Source organism: Serinus canaria, chromosome 13 (assembly GCF_022539315.1).
Source record: "Serinus canaria isolate serCan28SL12 chromosome 13, serCan2020, whole genome shotgun sequence".
In the NCBI taxonomy this organism is placed as follows: Eukaryota; Metazoa; Chordata; class Aves; order Passeriformes; family Fringillidae; genus Serinus; species Serinus canaria.
Window position 1 is genome coordinate 6,991,530 of NC_066327.1, and position 18,308 is coordinate 7,009,837.

Sequence of the window (18,308 nt, forward strand, 5' to 3'; positions counted from 1 at the left end):
CAGACAGTTGCCATCAGGATGCTTTTGTCTCCTGGGCAGAGCTGAGGTGGCTCTCCTTAGCTCAGAGGTGATGCAGGATGTGTGTGCCTGTAATGCCCAAACTCACACAAACTGCTGATGGTTCAGAACAGAGAGAGGTTAGGGCATGGCCTCAGAATCCTCCCCTTTTTTAGGCACATTTTCATTGTTTGCATGTTTATGGCATTTCCCTCTCCCCCCAAAAAAATCAGCAGCTGCCTCATGTTCAGTCTCCAGGTGCTGCCATCGTGTCAGCAACGTGGAGCACTTGAATTCCTACACCGTGCACACTGTGGGTGTGTAGATGTAAAATATCTCCTGGCTGTCATGTGTAAACTGCAGCACTGTGAGGCAGTGAATCCTGATAAATCCTGAGTTTTTCAGGAAAATCTGCTGCTTTTCTTCCATTGTATGGTGCTTCTGATAATTGTCTTGTGTCTAAATATTTTCATTTTCAGTCAGTAATGTTACAGCTTCGTTCGAGTTTGTTTGTATTAGAAGAATTTCCTATTTTTGACTTGTCTTGAATAGGCTGGGAAAAAAATTGGTGCTTTTATAGTTTCTATGTGAAAGGAGTTTTATTTTATGTTCTATTAGTTGTTTGTTTTTCCTCTGCAGTGCTTCGTCATCTGTCATCCCTCAATGCACACAGGATGATAAACTCCCTCTCCCTGTTAATGGCAGTTGGGAATGTTTTGCCTCTCTTAGGATTGGTGCCATATTACCAGGACAATGTATTGATTTGAGTGACTGCCAGTGTGTGATGCATGACAGAAATGAGAAATTGAACTTTCTGAACGTGAAGTAAATCGTGCTGATGATGATATATAAAGGACTGAGGGAAAAGCAATCAATCAGATGCTCTCTGCTGGCAGCAGAGCTACATACAATTTAATATATAGTAAACCAACAGTTGTTCACAGTCTAAATCAAACAGTGTTCTGTGCTAAACTCATATTCTTGCAAAGATTACTTGGAACATTTTTGGGCTTAGTATGCTTTCCTTTCTGCTTTACCAACATGTGGTGTCTGATAATTTAGAATATTGAACTGATTCTTGTTTTTTCTTATCGAGAGCTACAGATTGTTTTTTTCTAGACTGCTTATTACTACTTTAAATTGATTGATATTTAAATAATTTTATCTTGTAAGTAGAGTTTTTTTGAGTCTCAGTACCTGCAGAAGGAGTTTATTATAGCCACAGGTAATTGGACTTTATTGTAAAACATCCACTAGAGACATGAATAGGGCCATTCTCTCTTTTGGCAAGTGTTTTTCAGATATTAGACTTATATCCAATTATCTTGGGGTACTTTAGCAGTACACAAGAGCATTCATGTGCAGATGACTGTAAAATTCTTTGCTCTCCTTCTCCACACACTGAAATGAATGGGATAATTTATCCTTTTTGGAAAGAGAAGTATTTTAATGAAAGCATAAAGAGGCTTTCTGAAATTCTCCTTATTGATAAGTCCTGTCATTTTGGGTCTGTCTCAGGATATCATTTGCCCAGTGTAAGACCCTTAAGCAGCAGGGAATTCTGCTCAGTTCTCCCCAAAGCCACCCAGAGCTGCAGAGTTTGGAATCTTCAGTTTGAACTTTGGAGTTTCCAAGGATTCCCCTCTCCTGGAGAGTTGTCAATGTTTGCTTCGTGTTAAGGCTGTGAGAATCCAGGGAGAAGCTGAACCATGAATTCCTGGTAGAGGGTAAAGCTGAAGCGTTTGACAGTCAGCTGGAATGTAAATCCTGGAGGTCTCTTGTGTGAACCCTGCCATGATTAGACAGTTCAGGGCTCAACTGTTCATAGGCAGTTTGGCAAAAAAGTTCTTCCAACAGATATTCTAAAAAATGCAACCAATTTAAAAGCCATTTGGGCTTTTATAAACTTTTTCTCTCACATAGAGAAGTGGGATTTTTTTCCTTGATGAAGCTTATTTTGGCATTTGTTTTTTTTTCAGAAATAAAAATATAATACTGATTATTAGCTGTAAAGTTGAACAGTTTAGTTACCTCAGAATTAAATATGTTGCCTTGATTAATCCAAGTTGAGTAAATGGAATTAGAATCTGGAACTTGCCATTGGAGGGCAGGGTTGATGTCAGAATATCACCAAAACTTGACAACATAACAAAGATACTCCCAAAAAAGTAGTATCAACCTTCCTAAACTCTCTAAGGGTGTTCTCCTATATATTTTTTAACATGAAGTGCAGTAAGTTGCTTTTACATCTCAATGGCAGCTAATGTAAATCTTTATTTTATTTTAGACTTTATTTTATTTTAGATTTTATTTTATTTCTGTCTCTGAAAGCCTCGAGGAAGACTTGACAAATATGAAGTTGCTAGACAGGGAAACATCAGTAAGCTGTCTGCCTCTTTTCTGAAGACAGACTTGTGACCAGGAAAGTAAAAGATTCACTTATACAAAACTCTGAAGTTGCTCTCAACATACTGTAGGAATGTATCTACCAAACAATTTTAAAAATTGTGTGTATTATATAGATTTTTATAGTTGTTTCAGTGTTTTTACAGATTATTTGGTTCATGTCTTCAAACTTGCTTGCCTTCCACTAATGCTGAACACCTGGATTCTCCTTGGATTATCAAGAATCAATGATGCACAGGAGAAATTTTACAGATTCTATGCATTATTCCTTGAAATTCAGTGGTATTTGATCACTCATGGTGTTTAGTGTGCAGTTTTGACCTGTGTCTGTGGATGAGGACTTAATCAAGTGTTTATATATTTATTATCTCAATTTGCAAAAGAATCATGCCAATATTCTGTGTTTCAGTTTCAATGACAAGAGTCTTGTGATTAATGCCTAATGACACATTAATGAGTATTGTATTTCCTGGATTTGCAGTAGATTTGTTTCTGATGTCTCACAGTCAGTTCTGTACACCAACTCTGGAGCATGGCACTTGGCTCAGTGCCATTTGGGAACCCAGATTCCTTTCCCATGGATCTGTTTGATGACTGTGTGAACATGTGCTGTGTTCTGGGGTGTTTTGTTGGGTGGTGGGAGTTTTATTTTTCTTTGGTTGATTTCTCGTGGGTGTTTTCTTTGCCACTGATGGGTGTTGCATCTGCTGCAGTGGCTTCCTACAAGCCTCCCTGGATGTGGCTGTCTTCTACTGCATTCAAGCAATTTTTAGAAAAAGAACTGTGCTGTTTTTTACAACTGAAAACCAAACATTGCCAGTGCTGGTGTTTCAGCTCAGGGACAGAAATTACAGCAAACTCTTGCTGTTATTTCCAGCCTTGGGATCAGAAGTTACCTTAAGCTGATGTCCAGTTGCTATCTAGAGATGGGATATGTGTAGTCTTTATTTGGTTTTAAAGGTTTGTTTTGTAATACAGTCATGTAATAAATCTTTTTTAAAAATACAAAGCCAACAAATATTAAAATGCACCTAGGATTGCCTTTTGAAGTTCTATTTGGAATGACCTGTGCTGTATGTTTATAAATGCCTTAATTTCAGAAACAGATTTTATATGGTTTGAGTGAAGGAGCTGTTCCCCATGATGTCAGAAGAGATTTGTATCTCACTTGTTTATTCCTGTTTTTATAGATGGCTACACCACAGATGACATTGAATTTTACTGGCGTGGGGGTGATAATGCAGTCACAGGAGTGACAAAGATCGAGCTGCCACAGTTCTCCATCGTGGACTACAAGCTTATCACCAAGAATGTTGTTTTCTCTACAGGTTTGTGGAGGGGAACTTCAAAGGGGAATTCTCTTAAAGACTTCTAAAACTGGATTAATTCTCAGTGTGCAGTTGAGGAGCAAAAGTTTGAGAAGCAGGAATAAAACAGAGCAGCAGGTGTGAATTTGGAAGGCAGAGGTTTTTATTGCAGCTTCCATAGTGTATAAGGCACCATCCATTAACAAATGTAATCTGTCATGTTAAGGCTCATCAAATGAGCTGGATTTTCTGTTTATCTATGGAAACTGATTAAGCCACTTATACACCCCTGTGCCAACCAAAAGTGTAAGAAATTTAGGAACGTTTTTCTCTATATTTTTAGATGCTCCTTTTGCCAAGTTGGGGATGTATTAGACTAATTATTTTGTCTTCAATATAAAATCTTTAAAAAGCTTGTTCCAGGATTTCCAGTTTAGCCTACTCTAGTAAGTGTATGACTTTCTGAAGGCTGAAAAGATGCTTTCTTGAGAAGGAGAAAATCAAATTGTATTTCATGAAATAAAAATAATAATAATTTAAAAAACCCTAACATATTTCAATGACATTAAATTGTTCAAGAGAGACAAGAGTTGGATTGGGCTGTTACTAGATGTTTCCTACCTACTTGAGAAACCCATTAGGTGTGTTAAAAAAATTATCTTCTAAACTCAGGGACCAGATATGGGTAGAAATCACCTTTGGAGGGACTGTAGAATGATTGTACATCCCAGATTCTTAAAAATCAGGCAGAAATGGGACTTAAAGAATGATTTCCAGGTACTCAGATTAACAAATGTTTCAAGCACTACAATATTGCTGGTGTCCAGTGACAAAAGAGTGTTACATTTCTTGGAGAGAAGTTTAGGATCAGGATCACACTGGAGCTGGCATGTGACAGTTTGTCAGGGAAGAGGAATTTCTATGCTTTGTTGCTCTGATGTGTATTTTGGCTGCTGTTGAATGCTATGATTACCAGCAGATAAGCAACTAGAACATCTTTGTAGCCTTAGCATAAAAGATTATTTAATCCCTATTCTTGCTAGAAATTCTGCCACTGAATATCCTGGATCTTTCAGCTCTGAGTGTAATCTACATTGAATGACAAAATAAATCAAAAATGACAGAAAAGAGAAATGTTTTCAGGCATTATAGAAATAAATTATGGCCATACCAAATATTCTCTTTTAGGTGCCTACCCAAGGCTGTCTCTCAGCTTTAAACTTAAGAGAAACATTGGTTACTTCATTCTGCAGACCTACATGCCTTCTATTCTGATCACTATCCTGTCCTGGGTTTCCTTCTGGATTAATTATGATGCTTCAGCTGCAAGAGTTGCTTTAGGTAGGCATTTTTACACATCTCATGCAGTGTGCATTAGCTGAATTGTTTCTCTAACTTCTGGCTGAGTGGATAGTGCATGATTTGAAAATAAAAAATATATGTGTGTTAGATCTTTAATGTCTGGCTTGTTAAACTTTGTATTATTTGCATCAGCATTTAAAACATTGGAATTTAAATTAAAATAAAAGTGCTTTCATGTCTCAATCAGCTAACTTTATCATCATTGTAATCAAAATTACCCTAATTGTCTCAACACATTCTGTTCTTTTGCTGCTCGTTTTTTTTCTCTGAAAAGAATGCACTTAGTTTGCTTTTGCCCATGGCAGTCTGGAACACACATTCAGCATTGTGTTATGCATTATAAATTGCTTTTCCTTTCAGGAATTAAATAAAGTTTCACTAGGTTTGCATAGCTCACTTGTCCTTATGTTGAGGGAGGAGGCTGTGCCTCAAATGCAGCTCCTGGCTCCTCACTACAAGACAGACATTGAGGGGCTGGGGTGTGTCCAGAGAAGGGCAGCAGAGCTGGGAAGGGTCTGGAGCACAGGACTGATGAGCAGCAGCTGGGGGAGCTCAGCCTGCAGAAAAGGAGGCTCAGGGGGACCTTCTTGTCCCCTAAAACTCCCTGGGAGCAGGGTGCAGCCAGCTGAGGGTTGGTCTCTTCTGCCAAGTGAAAGAACAAGAGGAAATGGCCTCGAGTTATGCCAGGGGAGGTTTGGATTAGATCCTAGGAGAGATTTCTTCACCAAAAAGGTTTCTAGCCTTGGCAGAGGCTGTTCTGGGAAGTGGTGGAGTTACCATCCCTGAAGGGATTGAAAAGATTTGAAGATTTGGTGCATGGGGATGTGGTTTAGTGGTGGAGGTGGCAGTGCTGAGTTGAAGATTGCATTCAATTAACTTAAAGGTCTTTTCCAATCTAAATTATTCTGAGTCTGATTTTTTTTTTTCCTCACTGTTACCTTACATTCCAAAAGCAAAACTGTTTCCCTAATTAATCTCTAGAGTATTTGTCTATCTCATCACTAGTCCTATGTGAATCTGTTTATTCTGTGCCCCTCATCATAAGGACATTGTTCCAAAAATAAGTATATTTATTGCCAAATTTTGTCAAAATCAGACTGATAGACTGATTCCTGCCAGAGCAGCTCTTGTATAGCTAAAATAAGTAAAAAACCCATTAAAGATACCATTGAAAAATTGACATTTTAATGTTATAGAATACATCTGAGTTTTACCAGACCATTCTGTGTAGCATTTTGCCTTAAGAATTTCAGACTGCAGACATCCTGCAAATGCTGGAGGAAGGCAAGATAAAGTGGCTGTAGCCTGTAATTTTTAACTGAGACTCACTACAGAAAGTTGCAGTTTATCTGGTTAAAAATATACTTCTGGAATCCAACTACTGTTTGCTTGACTGAGCTCAGACTATTACAGGTGTAATGTTTTTTATGCTATGCAAAAAATCCAAGTCCAAAATAAGTTCCTGAAAAAAATTCAAGCACAAAAAGGAAACCTACAGAGGGTGGTGGCAAGGTCAGGTAGCCTGTGAGGAATACACAAAAAAAATCTGGGCAGCCAGGGATCAGATTAGGTAAACTAAAGCCATAAGACAGAACTCAATCTGTCCAGGGACATCAAAGGCAACAAGAAGAGCTGCTCTGCAGGCACATCAGTGCTAAAAGATGATAAGGGAAAATGAGAGTCCTCTCTGAAAGGAAACAGGAGGCCTGGATAGCCAGGATCTGGAGAAGACTGAGGTACTGAACACCTTTTCAATGCCTTGCTCTCATGGACTTGTGCTCCAGACTCATTGCCCAGGCTGCAGAAGGCAAAGGCTGGGACTGGGAGAATGAAGAACCACCTGCTTAAGGGATCTTGGGGACCATCTAAGGAACGTGGGGATCCCAAGCACAAAGTCCATGGGACCTGATGAGAAGCATCTGCAGGTCCTGAGGGAACTGGGAAATGAATTGGCTAAAACTCTATCCATCATACTTGAGAACCATGGCAGTCTGGTGAAGTCTCACTGACTGGAAAAGTGGAAGCAAATCCCCCTTTTCAAGAGGGGAAAAAAAAAAAAAAGACTTGGGGAACTACAGAAGTGTCAGTGTCACATTGGTGCCTGCAAGGTCATGGAGCAGATCCTCCTGGAAGCTCTGCTAAGGCACATGGAAACCAAGGAGGTGATGGATGAGAGCCAACCTGGCTTCACTAAGGGCAGGGTGTCCCTGACAGTCTGTGGCCATCTGCAGCAGGGTCCCAGCACTGGTGGGATGAGGGAAGAGCAGGTGATGTCATCTACCTGGACTTGTGCAAAGCATCTGACCCTGTTACACATGAGATCCTTCTCTCTAAACTGAAGAGTTATGGATTTGGTGGAAGGACCCCTCAGTGGATCAGGAATTGGCTGCACTCAACAGTTTGATGTCCAAAGAGATCAGTGACAAGTGTCCTCAGGGCTCTGTGTTGGGATGGGTGCTGCTTAACATCTTGGTCAGCAACATGGACAATGGGATTGAGGGCATCCTCACAAAGCTCCTGAGCTGTGTGGTGCTGCCCACATGCTGGAGGGAGGAGCTGCCATCCAGAGGGGCCTTAACAGGCTGGAGAAATGTCACAAAGATAATTGTGTGACTGCAGCACCTCTCTCTATTGGAATTGTTCAGCCTGGAGCAGAGAAGGCTCCAGGGAGACCTTAGAGCACCTTTGAGAACCTAAAAGTGCTGCAAGAGAGCTGGAGAGGTACTTGGGACAAAGGGGAATGCCTTGAAACTGACAGCTGAGGACTGAGAATTTAGATTAGATCTTGGGAAGAAATTCTTACTGTGAGTGTAGTGAGACAGTGGATCATGGAGTTGGGGCATCCCTGTCCCTGGAAACATTCAAGGCCAGGGTGGATGGGGTTATGAGCAGCCTGGTCTAGTGGAAGGTTCCCTGCCCATGGTACTAGATGGTTTTGAATAGTCCTTCCAACCCAAACCTTTCTAGGGTTCTATTAATATAGACAAAGGTTAGAGATATCTTTTGTCCATCAGGGGAAAAAAAAGTATTTTTCAATACCAGCATTTGAATAGTATAAATTATTATTCTAGAAAATAAAACTATTTCAATCACTAGACTTTTAATTCTTTTTTTCCAGGAATCACAACTGTGCTCACAATGACAACAATTAACACCCATCTTCGAGAGACTCTTCCCAAAATTCCATATGTGAAAGCCATTGATATGTACCTTATGGGATGTTTTGTCTTCGTTTTCATGGCCCTGCTGGAGTATGCATTGGTCAACTACATCTTCTTTGGCAGGGGACCTCAGCGTCAAAAGAAAGCAGCAGAAAAAGCTGCCAGTGCCAACAATGAGAAGTTGAGAATGGATGTCAATAAGGTAAACTGTAATGGAGATGCATTTTAGCGTTTTCCCAGGAAGACAGGCTCTCCCTTCTGTCAGACAGTGCTTTAAAATGTAATTTACTTGTAGAAAATGAGTGGAGTGGAGTTATGGTGACCTTGTCTTAGCTCTGCAGAGCAGTGTACTTAGCCACCTCAGCAAGGAATGCTGCCCTCCAGCCTGGGAAGCTGAGGGTCTTGTTTCTAAAGCATGCAGTCAGTGAAGTTTTACTGAGAGATGTTTTCTTAGTCAGAATGTAGACTTGAATATGTACAAGCTGTTTCCAAAGGAATAAATCCAAAATGATGGCTGTATATTCTAGTAAGAGCTGTATGGAACATTGGAACTAAAATCTAAATTTAACCGGTTTTCATAAATCTTTCAGATGAGCTGAATAAGAAATATTTGCCACAGAAGTGTTTAAAGTTTGAGAAGTTTGCATATTTTCAATGTCTAATGGGCCAGAATACTGTTGACTAAATGAGAAGCTTCTCAGAAATAAACCATCAATGGGCTGTCTTCTTAATTTTGAATCTAAAAGTGGCCCCCTAGGGTTGGAGAATTGAGGCAGAAAAGGTATTTGCCAAGATACACACTTCTGCAAAAAGTATCCATTATGCTTAATGAAAATGGGGCCCCTTCTCCTAAAGCATTTGTAATTTATCACTTGGACCATTTTGGAATGAATTTCACACAGTGGCAAATCTGTGCTGAATACAAAAATATTCTCAGTCTAAAATGTTTCACGCACATGCAAAGTTGGAAAGTTAAATAAGGTTGAATTATCTTTGGGGGTTTGGGGACTTTTTGGAGGGCTGAGAGGGCTGTGGGATTTTTTTTTTTTTTTTTTTTTTTTTTTGGTCAGGGGAAGCTCTGTGAGTTGTAATTCATCATGACAGTCCAAGGAGAAAAAAATCAAACTCAAAATCTTTTAAAAAAAATCTGTGTTAGAAAAAAACAAGGGATTATTTGTCAATTGGAAACTTAAGTTTCATACAGCTCTAATAGTGAAATTTCTAATGTTTGTTCAGAACCTCTACACACATAGTGGGTCTGCAGACAGAAGAACTTTTTATTCCAAAAATCCATCACATATTGATAGCACAAAATAGTTTTATAGTTTAAAGTCTTTTAAGAAGGAGAGTTATATCACTATGGTTCATAGCTCATCTCTAAATTTTTTTCTTCTTTTTGATTGGAGAGAAATATATTTTAATGAATGAAGGTGTACTCATAATGATGAGTTTAATTTTGATGGTATGTTACCATATGTCATCTTTTAGCATTATAAAGTTCATGAAGACACTGTAACATGTCTTTATTTCTATTGGTGATTTTTCAGCAATGAAAAAAATCTGTGAGTTTTTATTTAAACTGTTAGGATTTTTTTTCTTTTTTTTTAAATTAAATTTAACTTTTAAGGTGCTATAAACTACCCAGTAAGTAATTCTGCAACATTAGACTTGCATTTACCTGAAGTCTTTCCTCTAACATCAATGGAAATTTAAGATCCATAGGTGTCAGAGTGCTGCCAATAGCTGAAGTATCTTTTTGTAGACTTTGCTTCACTTGTGGACTTTTCAGCTTTCTTGTTCATGCCATAGACCTTTCAGCTGTGTAACAGAATAGCCAAAGCCCAGTGGCAAATTGCTGATCATGAAGCAGAGTTTGAAAGCACTCACTGGTGTGCTAATGCAATTCACAGGGCAGAGTAAATTAATTTCAATAACTATGGAAGCTTTACCAGCTTACAGGATTGACACAAGGTATACTGTGGAGCACAAGGAACAATTTTACATGATTTCTATTTTTTTCATTGTGATTGCTGTACTAGGCCAGCATGGTTAACAGTGTCTGGCAGTTCTGCTCTGGTACCCAGATCCACTCTGACCTGGTAATCAGTCTGCAATCCTTGAAGCAGTAAACAGGAATCAAATAGGAGAGGATCAGAGAACTTGTCCTGCTGCACAGACTGCTCTGGGGAGAAGGAAAGGAGCTGACAGCTGCTCTTGTTGTTTGACCAGCAGCGAGAAAACATATCAATATTTAATGGACCTGAATATTTTATCTATTAAAGGGAGACAAATATTATGTAATTATTTTCATTTATAAGAATCAAAAAGGGGTCTGAACTGCTGTAATTAGTTCAGAAACAGTTTTTCATTAAAAAATCAACATATTTTAGAAATGGGATCACACAAACACTCCATCTTTAACTAGGCTCCAATAGTGAAGGACTGATTTTACAAGGTATGAGTGTTCTTTTGTGATATTGCAAGATTCCTCTTGAATCCCTTTGTGCAATATTGTGAATTCATAAGAATCAGAGAGAAGATTGATGCCATGAGGAATAAACCTCAAAAGATAAGGATGAAAACTTGTACACAAAACTTCTGTTGCTGCATTCAGCATTGACACTGTAAGAGAGGTGGATAAATAGTTATTGGAACTGCCATTTGTAACAGCATCTCTGCTTATGCTTTATGACCAGAAAATCTGTAATGGTTTTCTTGCAATTCCAACACTCTTGTTTGGTAACAATCTCATAAAACTTTCAATCAACAGAATGTGGTGAGAGGAGGAGTGCTGGTCAGTCCTCTCATCCACAATTCTGCTTGCCAAATCAAAGGAAAAGTTACTTCATGCTCCCTTGATGCTGTTGAATTCTCTTCCATGGACGGATTCCAGTGTGGACACAGGCACTGGTAATCTCTCTGGTTTTACTTGGTGTTATTCAGAAGATACCAGGGAGCCTACAACACAGTGTGCAAGGGAAGCTTTTCCCCATGACTGTGGTATCTGCTAAATCCATTGCAATCTCTTGGAGATTTGGTGACTCAGGTGTCCTGTTTTTTCCATTTGAGTGAATTTCATCAGGCTGGCTGCAGAGCTTCCCCAGGGTTATTCCAGGTGAAACTGTGGCCAAATCTTTCTTTAAATTTCACATCGTATTCTTATCATATGCAAAATCTGGTTGTTTGGGGTTTCTTCTGTCCTTTTTTTAAATCATGGAATGGTTTGATTCAGAAGGGACCTTTAAAGGTCACCTACTCCAACCTCATTTTAATGAGCAGGACCATCTTCAGCTAGATCAGGTTGCTCAGGGCACCATCCAATGTGACCTTGGATCCCTGTTTCCAGAGATGGGGCATCTACCACCTCTCTGGGCAGCCTCTTCTGCTGTTTCATCACTCTCATTTAAAAAAAGCTCTTCCATATATCTAGTCTGAATCATCACTGGAGATATACTCCCTTTTCAAAGACAGTTGATCCTGTTTGCAGTAATGGAAAGGTAGGGAAGGAATTGGGCCTATATCTTGATTTGTTTCTTGGATACTGAAACCTGAGTAATAAAGTCATGTAGAAATTTAAAAAACATAAAACTCAATGCAGATTCAGACTCAGTTACCAGCAGATACATTGCCACAGACTTGTTAAATCATACAGGACTTGCTTGATTTTTTTTGCAGGGAGTTCAGATAAAAATGGCTGTGAGTATCATCATTTCACTCTTGCAACTTCTCAAGCTGCATTTAGCAGTTTGTTTCTTTAGTCTAACTCATCATCTTTTGCTTAGTCAAGACTAGTTGTTCTTTCTGTAAACAATCTATTGTTGCTTGTAGGTAAATCACTGGCTTTCTTCTCACTCTAGACATCCTTCATTCATTTGAGGTAGCATTCACATAATTTCCTCACCTCTCTTTTGAAGTTTTTCATCTTATGTCTTGAAATTCCTTTCTTGCCTTGGTAGTCTCAAGTTCCTTAGTCTCTTCTGTTCTGATTGGCCAAGTACTGCAAGTGTCCATAAGGACAGGTACACTGGGAGTGTCCTATGTCTGCTCGAGGACCTAGCATGTCATAAAGTATGGTTTATATACTCTAAGCCATTGGTATGTCTTTTTATTCTGTGAGCTTTTGTACTTAAGAATGTTGATGGTCATCAGTGTCCTTTTGGTCCTTTGCATTTCATGAATCTTTGTGCTAATATTGTCTGTGCTTCCTCCAGATGATTAAAACAGATGAAAATACAGTGCCAAACTCCAGCCTCTGACTTCCCAGTGTCATGGACCTGTTTTCCTGTGGGTAATTGTACATGGATCTGGGACATGTTATCCCTTCTGTGTACAATGTACCAAGGCTTTACTGAAATCCAGAAATCATATCTCCTCATACAAATGGTCTAGAAAGATTTGGTCTAGAAGCCTCTGTGACCCTGTTATTCTTTTCATTGTATTTTTTTTTCCTTGTTTCCTTTTGGGCTAGGGGAGGGAAAGAAGCCACTGTTGTAATACTCTTCAGGTTTTCTCCCTGTAAAGTTTGGCTTTGTCTCCAAGATGATTTGCCTAACCACAATTCCAGTGTGGAGCCTGGTTCAGCTGCAAATGATTTCTTAGGCAGACCTCCAGCTATTTTAATGACTTCCATTTCTGTTATGAGAGCTCAGATAATGAGTTTCTTTGTGCTCTCTCAGAGCTGACTTATACCCCTTAAATTTTTTCCAGAATCTAGGAGCCAAGTTATTTTTGGTTAATTTTTAAATGTACTCTTAATTTTTTGTTTCTAATAATTTTACCTTGGATGTTTCCATCTTGGAACTCTGATTTAGATGGGCTTGCTGATGCTGACCATTGTGATGAGTCTGACATATCTTCTAGAAATTTGCTGTCTGATCACCTGCCCAGTTCTATATTTTCCATATGTTTTCCTGTGTTACTAAATTTCCTGTCAGCCACCTGCATAAGCTGCTGATTTGTCTGTTGGATTCTACTGCTGTTTTTGCAGCAGTTTCTCATCTGACTCATTTGATCCAAACTCCTATGTACATTAATTGACTACTCTTGAGATGTAAGCAGGGTGAAAATGCTTTTCAATATCAATTAAATCTATATTTGTTATTCTGAATAGATCAGAAAACCTTCATTAGAATGGTAAAACCAGGACTGTCACTTTAAAGACCATGGTAAATGAAAGGCTCACTCTTCTTCCTCTGTAAAGAAGTGCTTCTTGCCATCTGGATGTTTGACAAGAGGTGATTCCCATGGAGAAGCAGCTCTGTGCCATCCTCTTCCACAGCATCAGAGGCAGCAGGGATGATACTCACTGTGAGTATTGGGAGCACTTCCTACAGGAAGACTCTCATTAAAGGAGGAGTTACAGATCTGTCTCTTTAAGGAGGTCCTGGTCTGTCTTTTCTTGAACATCACTATTGTTGCCTCACCAGGACATTGCCTACAAACAGGATATGATTCTTCCTTTTTTCAACACAGATATCAAACCTTACAGAGGCATTACCACATGATGATTTAGTGCACCTTTCTTCCATTTCTAGTCCTTCTAATTCTTACCTGTCTGCCATTCATGTAGTGCTTAAGTTATTTCTAAATTATTTAATTTTTTTTCTTTATAGTTAAATCATCTAGTCTTAGACTGGATATAGTTGCAGCAATGATTAAAGTCTACATGCTTCCAACTTAGCTTAAAGCACAGAGAATGCTCCAATGCACAGGCAATATACCTGAAGTACATGATAACATAAGTCACATAAATAAAACTACCTTTAATTTTGCAATCACACTCTGTTATTGTGAGCAGTAACACAGAAATTTCCCTCTGGGAAAGAGGCGAAAAATGTCAGCGTATTATGCAATGCTTTGTAAGACTGTTTATGCAGATTTATTCAGTCATTTTCTGTAAATAAATGTGAAGTGATATTGCTAACCTCTGCATGTTTAGATAAGGTTCCTTTTTAAATATACTGAGTGTATTTTTAAAACAATGAGTAATTCTTTACTCAGGCCTCTTTTTATTACATAAGGTAATAGAAAGTCAGCACACCTGAAAGGGGCAGTGCATTGCTGCTCATAATGCAAATCATGAACCAGGGATCTGTCAGACTAATGGCATTTTTCCATCCAAAATTGGGTACCAAGAACATGGAATGTCAATATGACAATGAGTTTAAACACATCTTAATGGATTTGAATACAATAGAAGTGTTCTCAAAAAATTAATGAAGGGCTTAGGAAAGTAAGAAGGTTTGAACAAGTACAGATATCTTTGCAATTCATTGCCCTCCTGGCCCACTGTTGTTATATCTGGATTAGCACAGGGCAGCTGAAAGAGGAGAGATGGCAAGCCAATGACAAATAGAAACTTCACCTGCCCTTAGAAACACTTGGTAACTTTCTTCCCCTCCAAGTTGTCTCACCTGCTATTTTTTTCCCTACAGCTTTTTGACTAAGGAAAGGAGTCTGACTGAGTTTAGCTGGACAAGTTCAGTAGTTTTCCTCAGGTCTTTCACTCTGAGGGGACTCCATTGCATTATCAGAGCTTTGAGAGAAATGAGAGCATGCAATCACCTGTTCCACAAGTGATTACACCTAATCATTTCAGCTACACAACGGGTAGGCTAAGGATGGACTGGCAGTCTGTAATCCAGCAAGGAACTGGGGCTCCCACAGCATCCTCCTTCCCCAGATGCCCACTTTCAGATTCACTGTCTAGTGTATGGGGGGTTTTGGAGCAGGGAGACAGAACTTTCTAGTCCATTGTGCCAGAAATGTCCTCTCTTACAGCAGCACACTTGGAAATGGCACTGTCAGCTCAGGTGCTGATGTGCTACCTGACATTTCCCATGACATTTCCAAACTTCTTTCCACCACTTTACTAGAGAATAACTGCAAGAGCCTTGTAATTTTTTTTAATCTGTCATATCCATAGATGTCTCTAGAAAAGGAGGGGTGAATTAGATGGAGTGTGTTAACCTGAGCCAGAGGGAATGCTCTGATCTGTACCTGTGGCTTTTTGCAGCTTGTGATGGCTTTCAGTGCACTGCAAACAGACAAGGTCACTCTCTCCAGTTTTCAGGCTGTGGTGTGAGGATGCATTAGCAGGGCTGCAGGCCCGAGATAATAGACCTTGCTCCAAAGCAATGCTCCAAAACAATTAGCCTTGGCTAATGCCTTTATTTCCCCACTGATTTACTGCTGGCTTGCCACTGACCTTTTCAGTTCATAGCAATATTTGTTCATTTCTATCTGAAGAAATCATATAATGCATCTGCAGGGAGAAGGAGCTATTGCACAGGTACCTAAAACCAGTCAGTACCTGTTACACAGAATGGCACTTTATACCCTATGGACTAGAGGTACTTCCAGTATAAAGCATGAGCAAGCATATATAACATGTAAGTAGATATAACATTACAAGATGTAAAAGCTTTTGGTAAAAAGAGGATTTTTAAACTGGTGATATGCACAGACTCAGTTAATAAACTGAACAGGATATTAAATCACTAAGGCAACAGGAAGCTCTTAAGATTTCGGTCTCAAATCCTTACTGCTCTATATTGCAGGAGCTAATGCTGCCCCTGTCCAGATGGCAGTGAAAGAATTCATCCTCTTTCTTTCTCTCCAAGGAGAGTTTTCCTTTTGTTTGCAGAACAGGTAAAGCTGCACAAGGACTGATGGTTGATCCAGGATCAGAAGGTGTTCCTTCCACAGCAGTTTATTGAAGGACATGTAACAAAGTAGGCATGGATGATAAAAGCTTAGCCTTTCTCCTAAATTTCCATTCATGCATTCTCAGGGAACAAGTTGCATATGAACCAGTCAGCAATGCACAGGGTGTCTGGCCAGTCTCTTCAGGTTTTATCAAACCAGAGCTTGCACAGGAGTGAAATTTGAGGAGGTTCCAGATTTAGCTCTTTGCAGAAGCAGTCAGAAGGTGATTTTCCACTATCTGTGCTGGAATTCCACATGACATCTGAATAAAGGTCAAGTCAACTGTGTGAGGCTTTTTTTCCCCAGCTGCACTCCTTTGAATGCCATATTTAATTAATGTAAGACCAGTGCCTGTACACTTGTTTAAAGCACATTCTACTCTTTGCTCTTTTGTACTGCATCTTCAGCCTGTGACCCTGAGCAGAACACAATTTTAGTTCATAAAAAATCCCTTAGTGCAGTTTAGGTCATTAGATCAAGTTGTGAAGAAATAAGACACAAAAACAGACAAATTATCTACAGTGAAGTAGAAGAAATGTATGTACCTGCAGTCCAGAAGGTGTGTCTGCCTAGGGAAATTTGGTGAATTGATTACCTGAAAGCCATCAGCTCTAAAGAGTTTGTCAAGGCTTAATTCAGCAGCCAGGAGCTGGAAGATTTCTTTCCAGAACATAAGATGTGACTGCAAGTAGTGTGTGCTAGACAAGGTAACCTAGTTGTGCTCATGAATTTTGAGATCACTGGATTATGTACACTTGGATGTCACTAAGTGGTAGAAGTACTATTATAATATTGTTACAGTGACTGTCAGACTCTTTATTTCCATGAGATCACATTCTAAAGACTCCATCCATTTAGAGGCATTTGGAGGCATCCATTTAAACACACAGAAACTGAATACCTACTTTTTTATTTTTTAAAGCATGTTAGGGTTTGTGTTGCTTACACATCTGTTAAATTTAGTGAACAGTCAAGCTGGCCTATGAAAACCTATGTTTCTTGGGAAATTCACTTAGTTACAAATTATTTTGGGTTCCACTGCTTTCCCAAAATTCTGCATATGGAGAAAGATAGACCCAGGAGTTAGTTTTGTGTAACTTAGGAAAAGATTTGGTAGGTAGATTGGTAGGATTATGCCTAAACTAAAATATCTGTATAGAGATATGTCATAAATCTATGTCTACATGTGAATATATCTTTTTTACTCCTTAGAAACTAGTTTTAAGGATACTTCTGCAATGATAAAATGTTGTACTGCAACATGGTTTCTATGTCCTTTTTCATTCTTATGTCTCCATTCCTCTTTTAAGAAGCATTAGAGACTTGAATATAGTTTTCTTCCCCATGTAAACAATTGTCAAGACTTCTCCCTAAACTTGGTGCATCTTACAGCTGTGTGCAAAAAGCTCTCCATACCTGTCCTTGCTCATGTTCTCAAAACCAGCCCCACTTTCTGGTAATGTGGTTGTCAGAAACTAAACACTTGTGACCTGAAGGATGCCACAGTAAAGGTCACAGAGCCTAAATCAATATGATTTTTTTCATGTAATGGGGTTTTTTCACCACTTTTTATTCATGTACTTTATAAGTATTCAAAGTATAATATGTTTAACTAACTGAACTCGAGTTTGACTGACACAAAAAGATACCACACCCTGAAGAAAACTATAATCTAGTTTTTATTTTCCCTATGATTAATGCATACACAAAAACAAAAATAAAACAATTCTGAAAATGATTCATAATATTGGTATCTATTTTCATATACAGAAATTTACTCAGAAACAGATTTTAAATTATTAACCATTCCTTGGCAAGAAAGTTTCTTCATTCTTGATTTTCTTCATTTTGAAATGAGTGACAAAATGTTAGATTCTCTACAAAAAAACCACTGTATCAGTGTACAAGTAAATAATGGAGAAACATTTTAATTTAGTCAGTTTTGGGGTGGCTTTTTTTCATAATTTTGAAGCAGAAGACTTTTCATTTTAATATTGTCAGGACTAGTCCTCTGAGCCTTGCAGTATGTACAGCTGTGGAACTGTCTCTGTTTCAGGCTTCTAAATCAGCAATGAACTGATGATATGAAATACTTTTCTGGATCTTTTTTAATTTGGACCTTTGTTATAAAGTGTTAGAAATTCTTCTTTCTTTTCTTTGTAACAAAATCTTGTCAGTGATTTTTCCATAGAGAGATCTCAGGAATTTTCTTTTAGTTTTGTTGTTGTTCAACATTAGTTGCAGTTTCTCTCCAGAGTTTTATCCTTGGACCTCTTGCTGTCTCTGAACATGTTTGTCTTTGGCCTGGGCCCAAGAATTATGTGTTCCCCCAAACCACCAGCCTGAATCTGTTGACAAGTGAGTATAT

At 38.8% G+C, this 18,308-nt stretch overlaps 1 protein-coding gene across 1 annotated transcript in view; it reads left to right on the forward strand.

Annotated features, from left to right (window-relative positions):
* Window positions 1–18,308, forward strand: part of GABRB2 (gamma-aminobutyric acid type A receptor subunit beta2) — a 138,976-nt gene that overhangs the window by 107,391 nt on the left and 13,277 nt on the right. Inside the window, exons 6-8 of the mRNA XM_030229235.2 lie at window positions 3,594–3,731; window positions 4,899–5,051; window positions 8,191–8,435. Coding sequence (XP_030085095.1) covers window positions 3,594–3,731; window positions 4,899–5,051; window positions 8,191–8,435 — 536 coding nt within the window. The remainder of the gene's footprint in view (window positions 1–3,593; window positions 3,732–4,898; window positions 5,052–8,190; window positions 8,436–18,308) is intronic.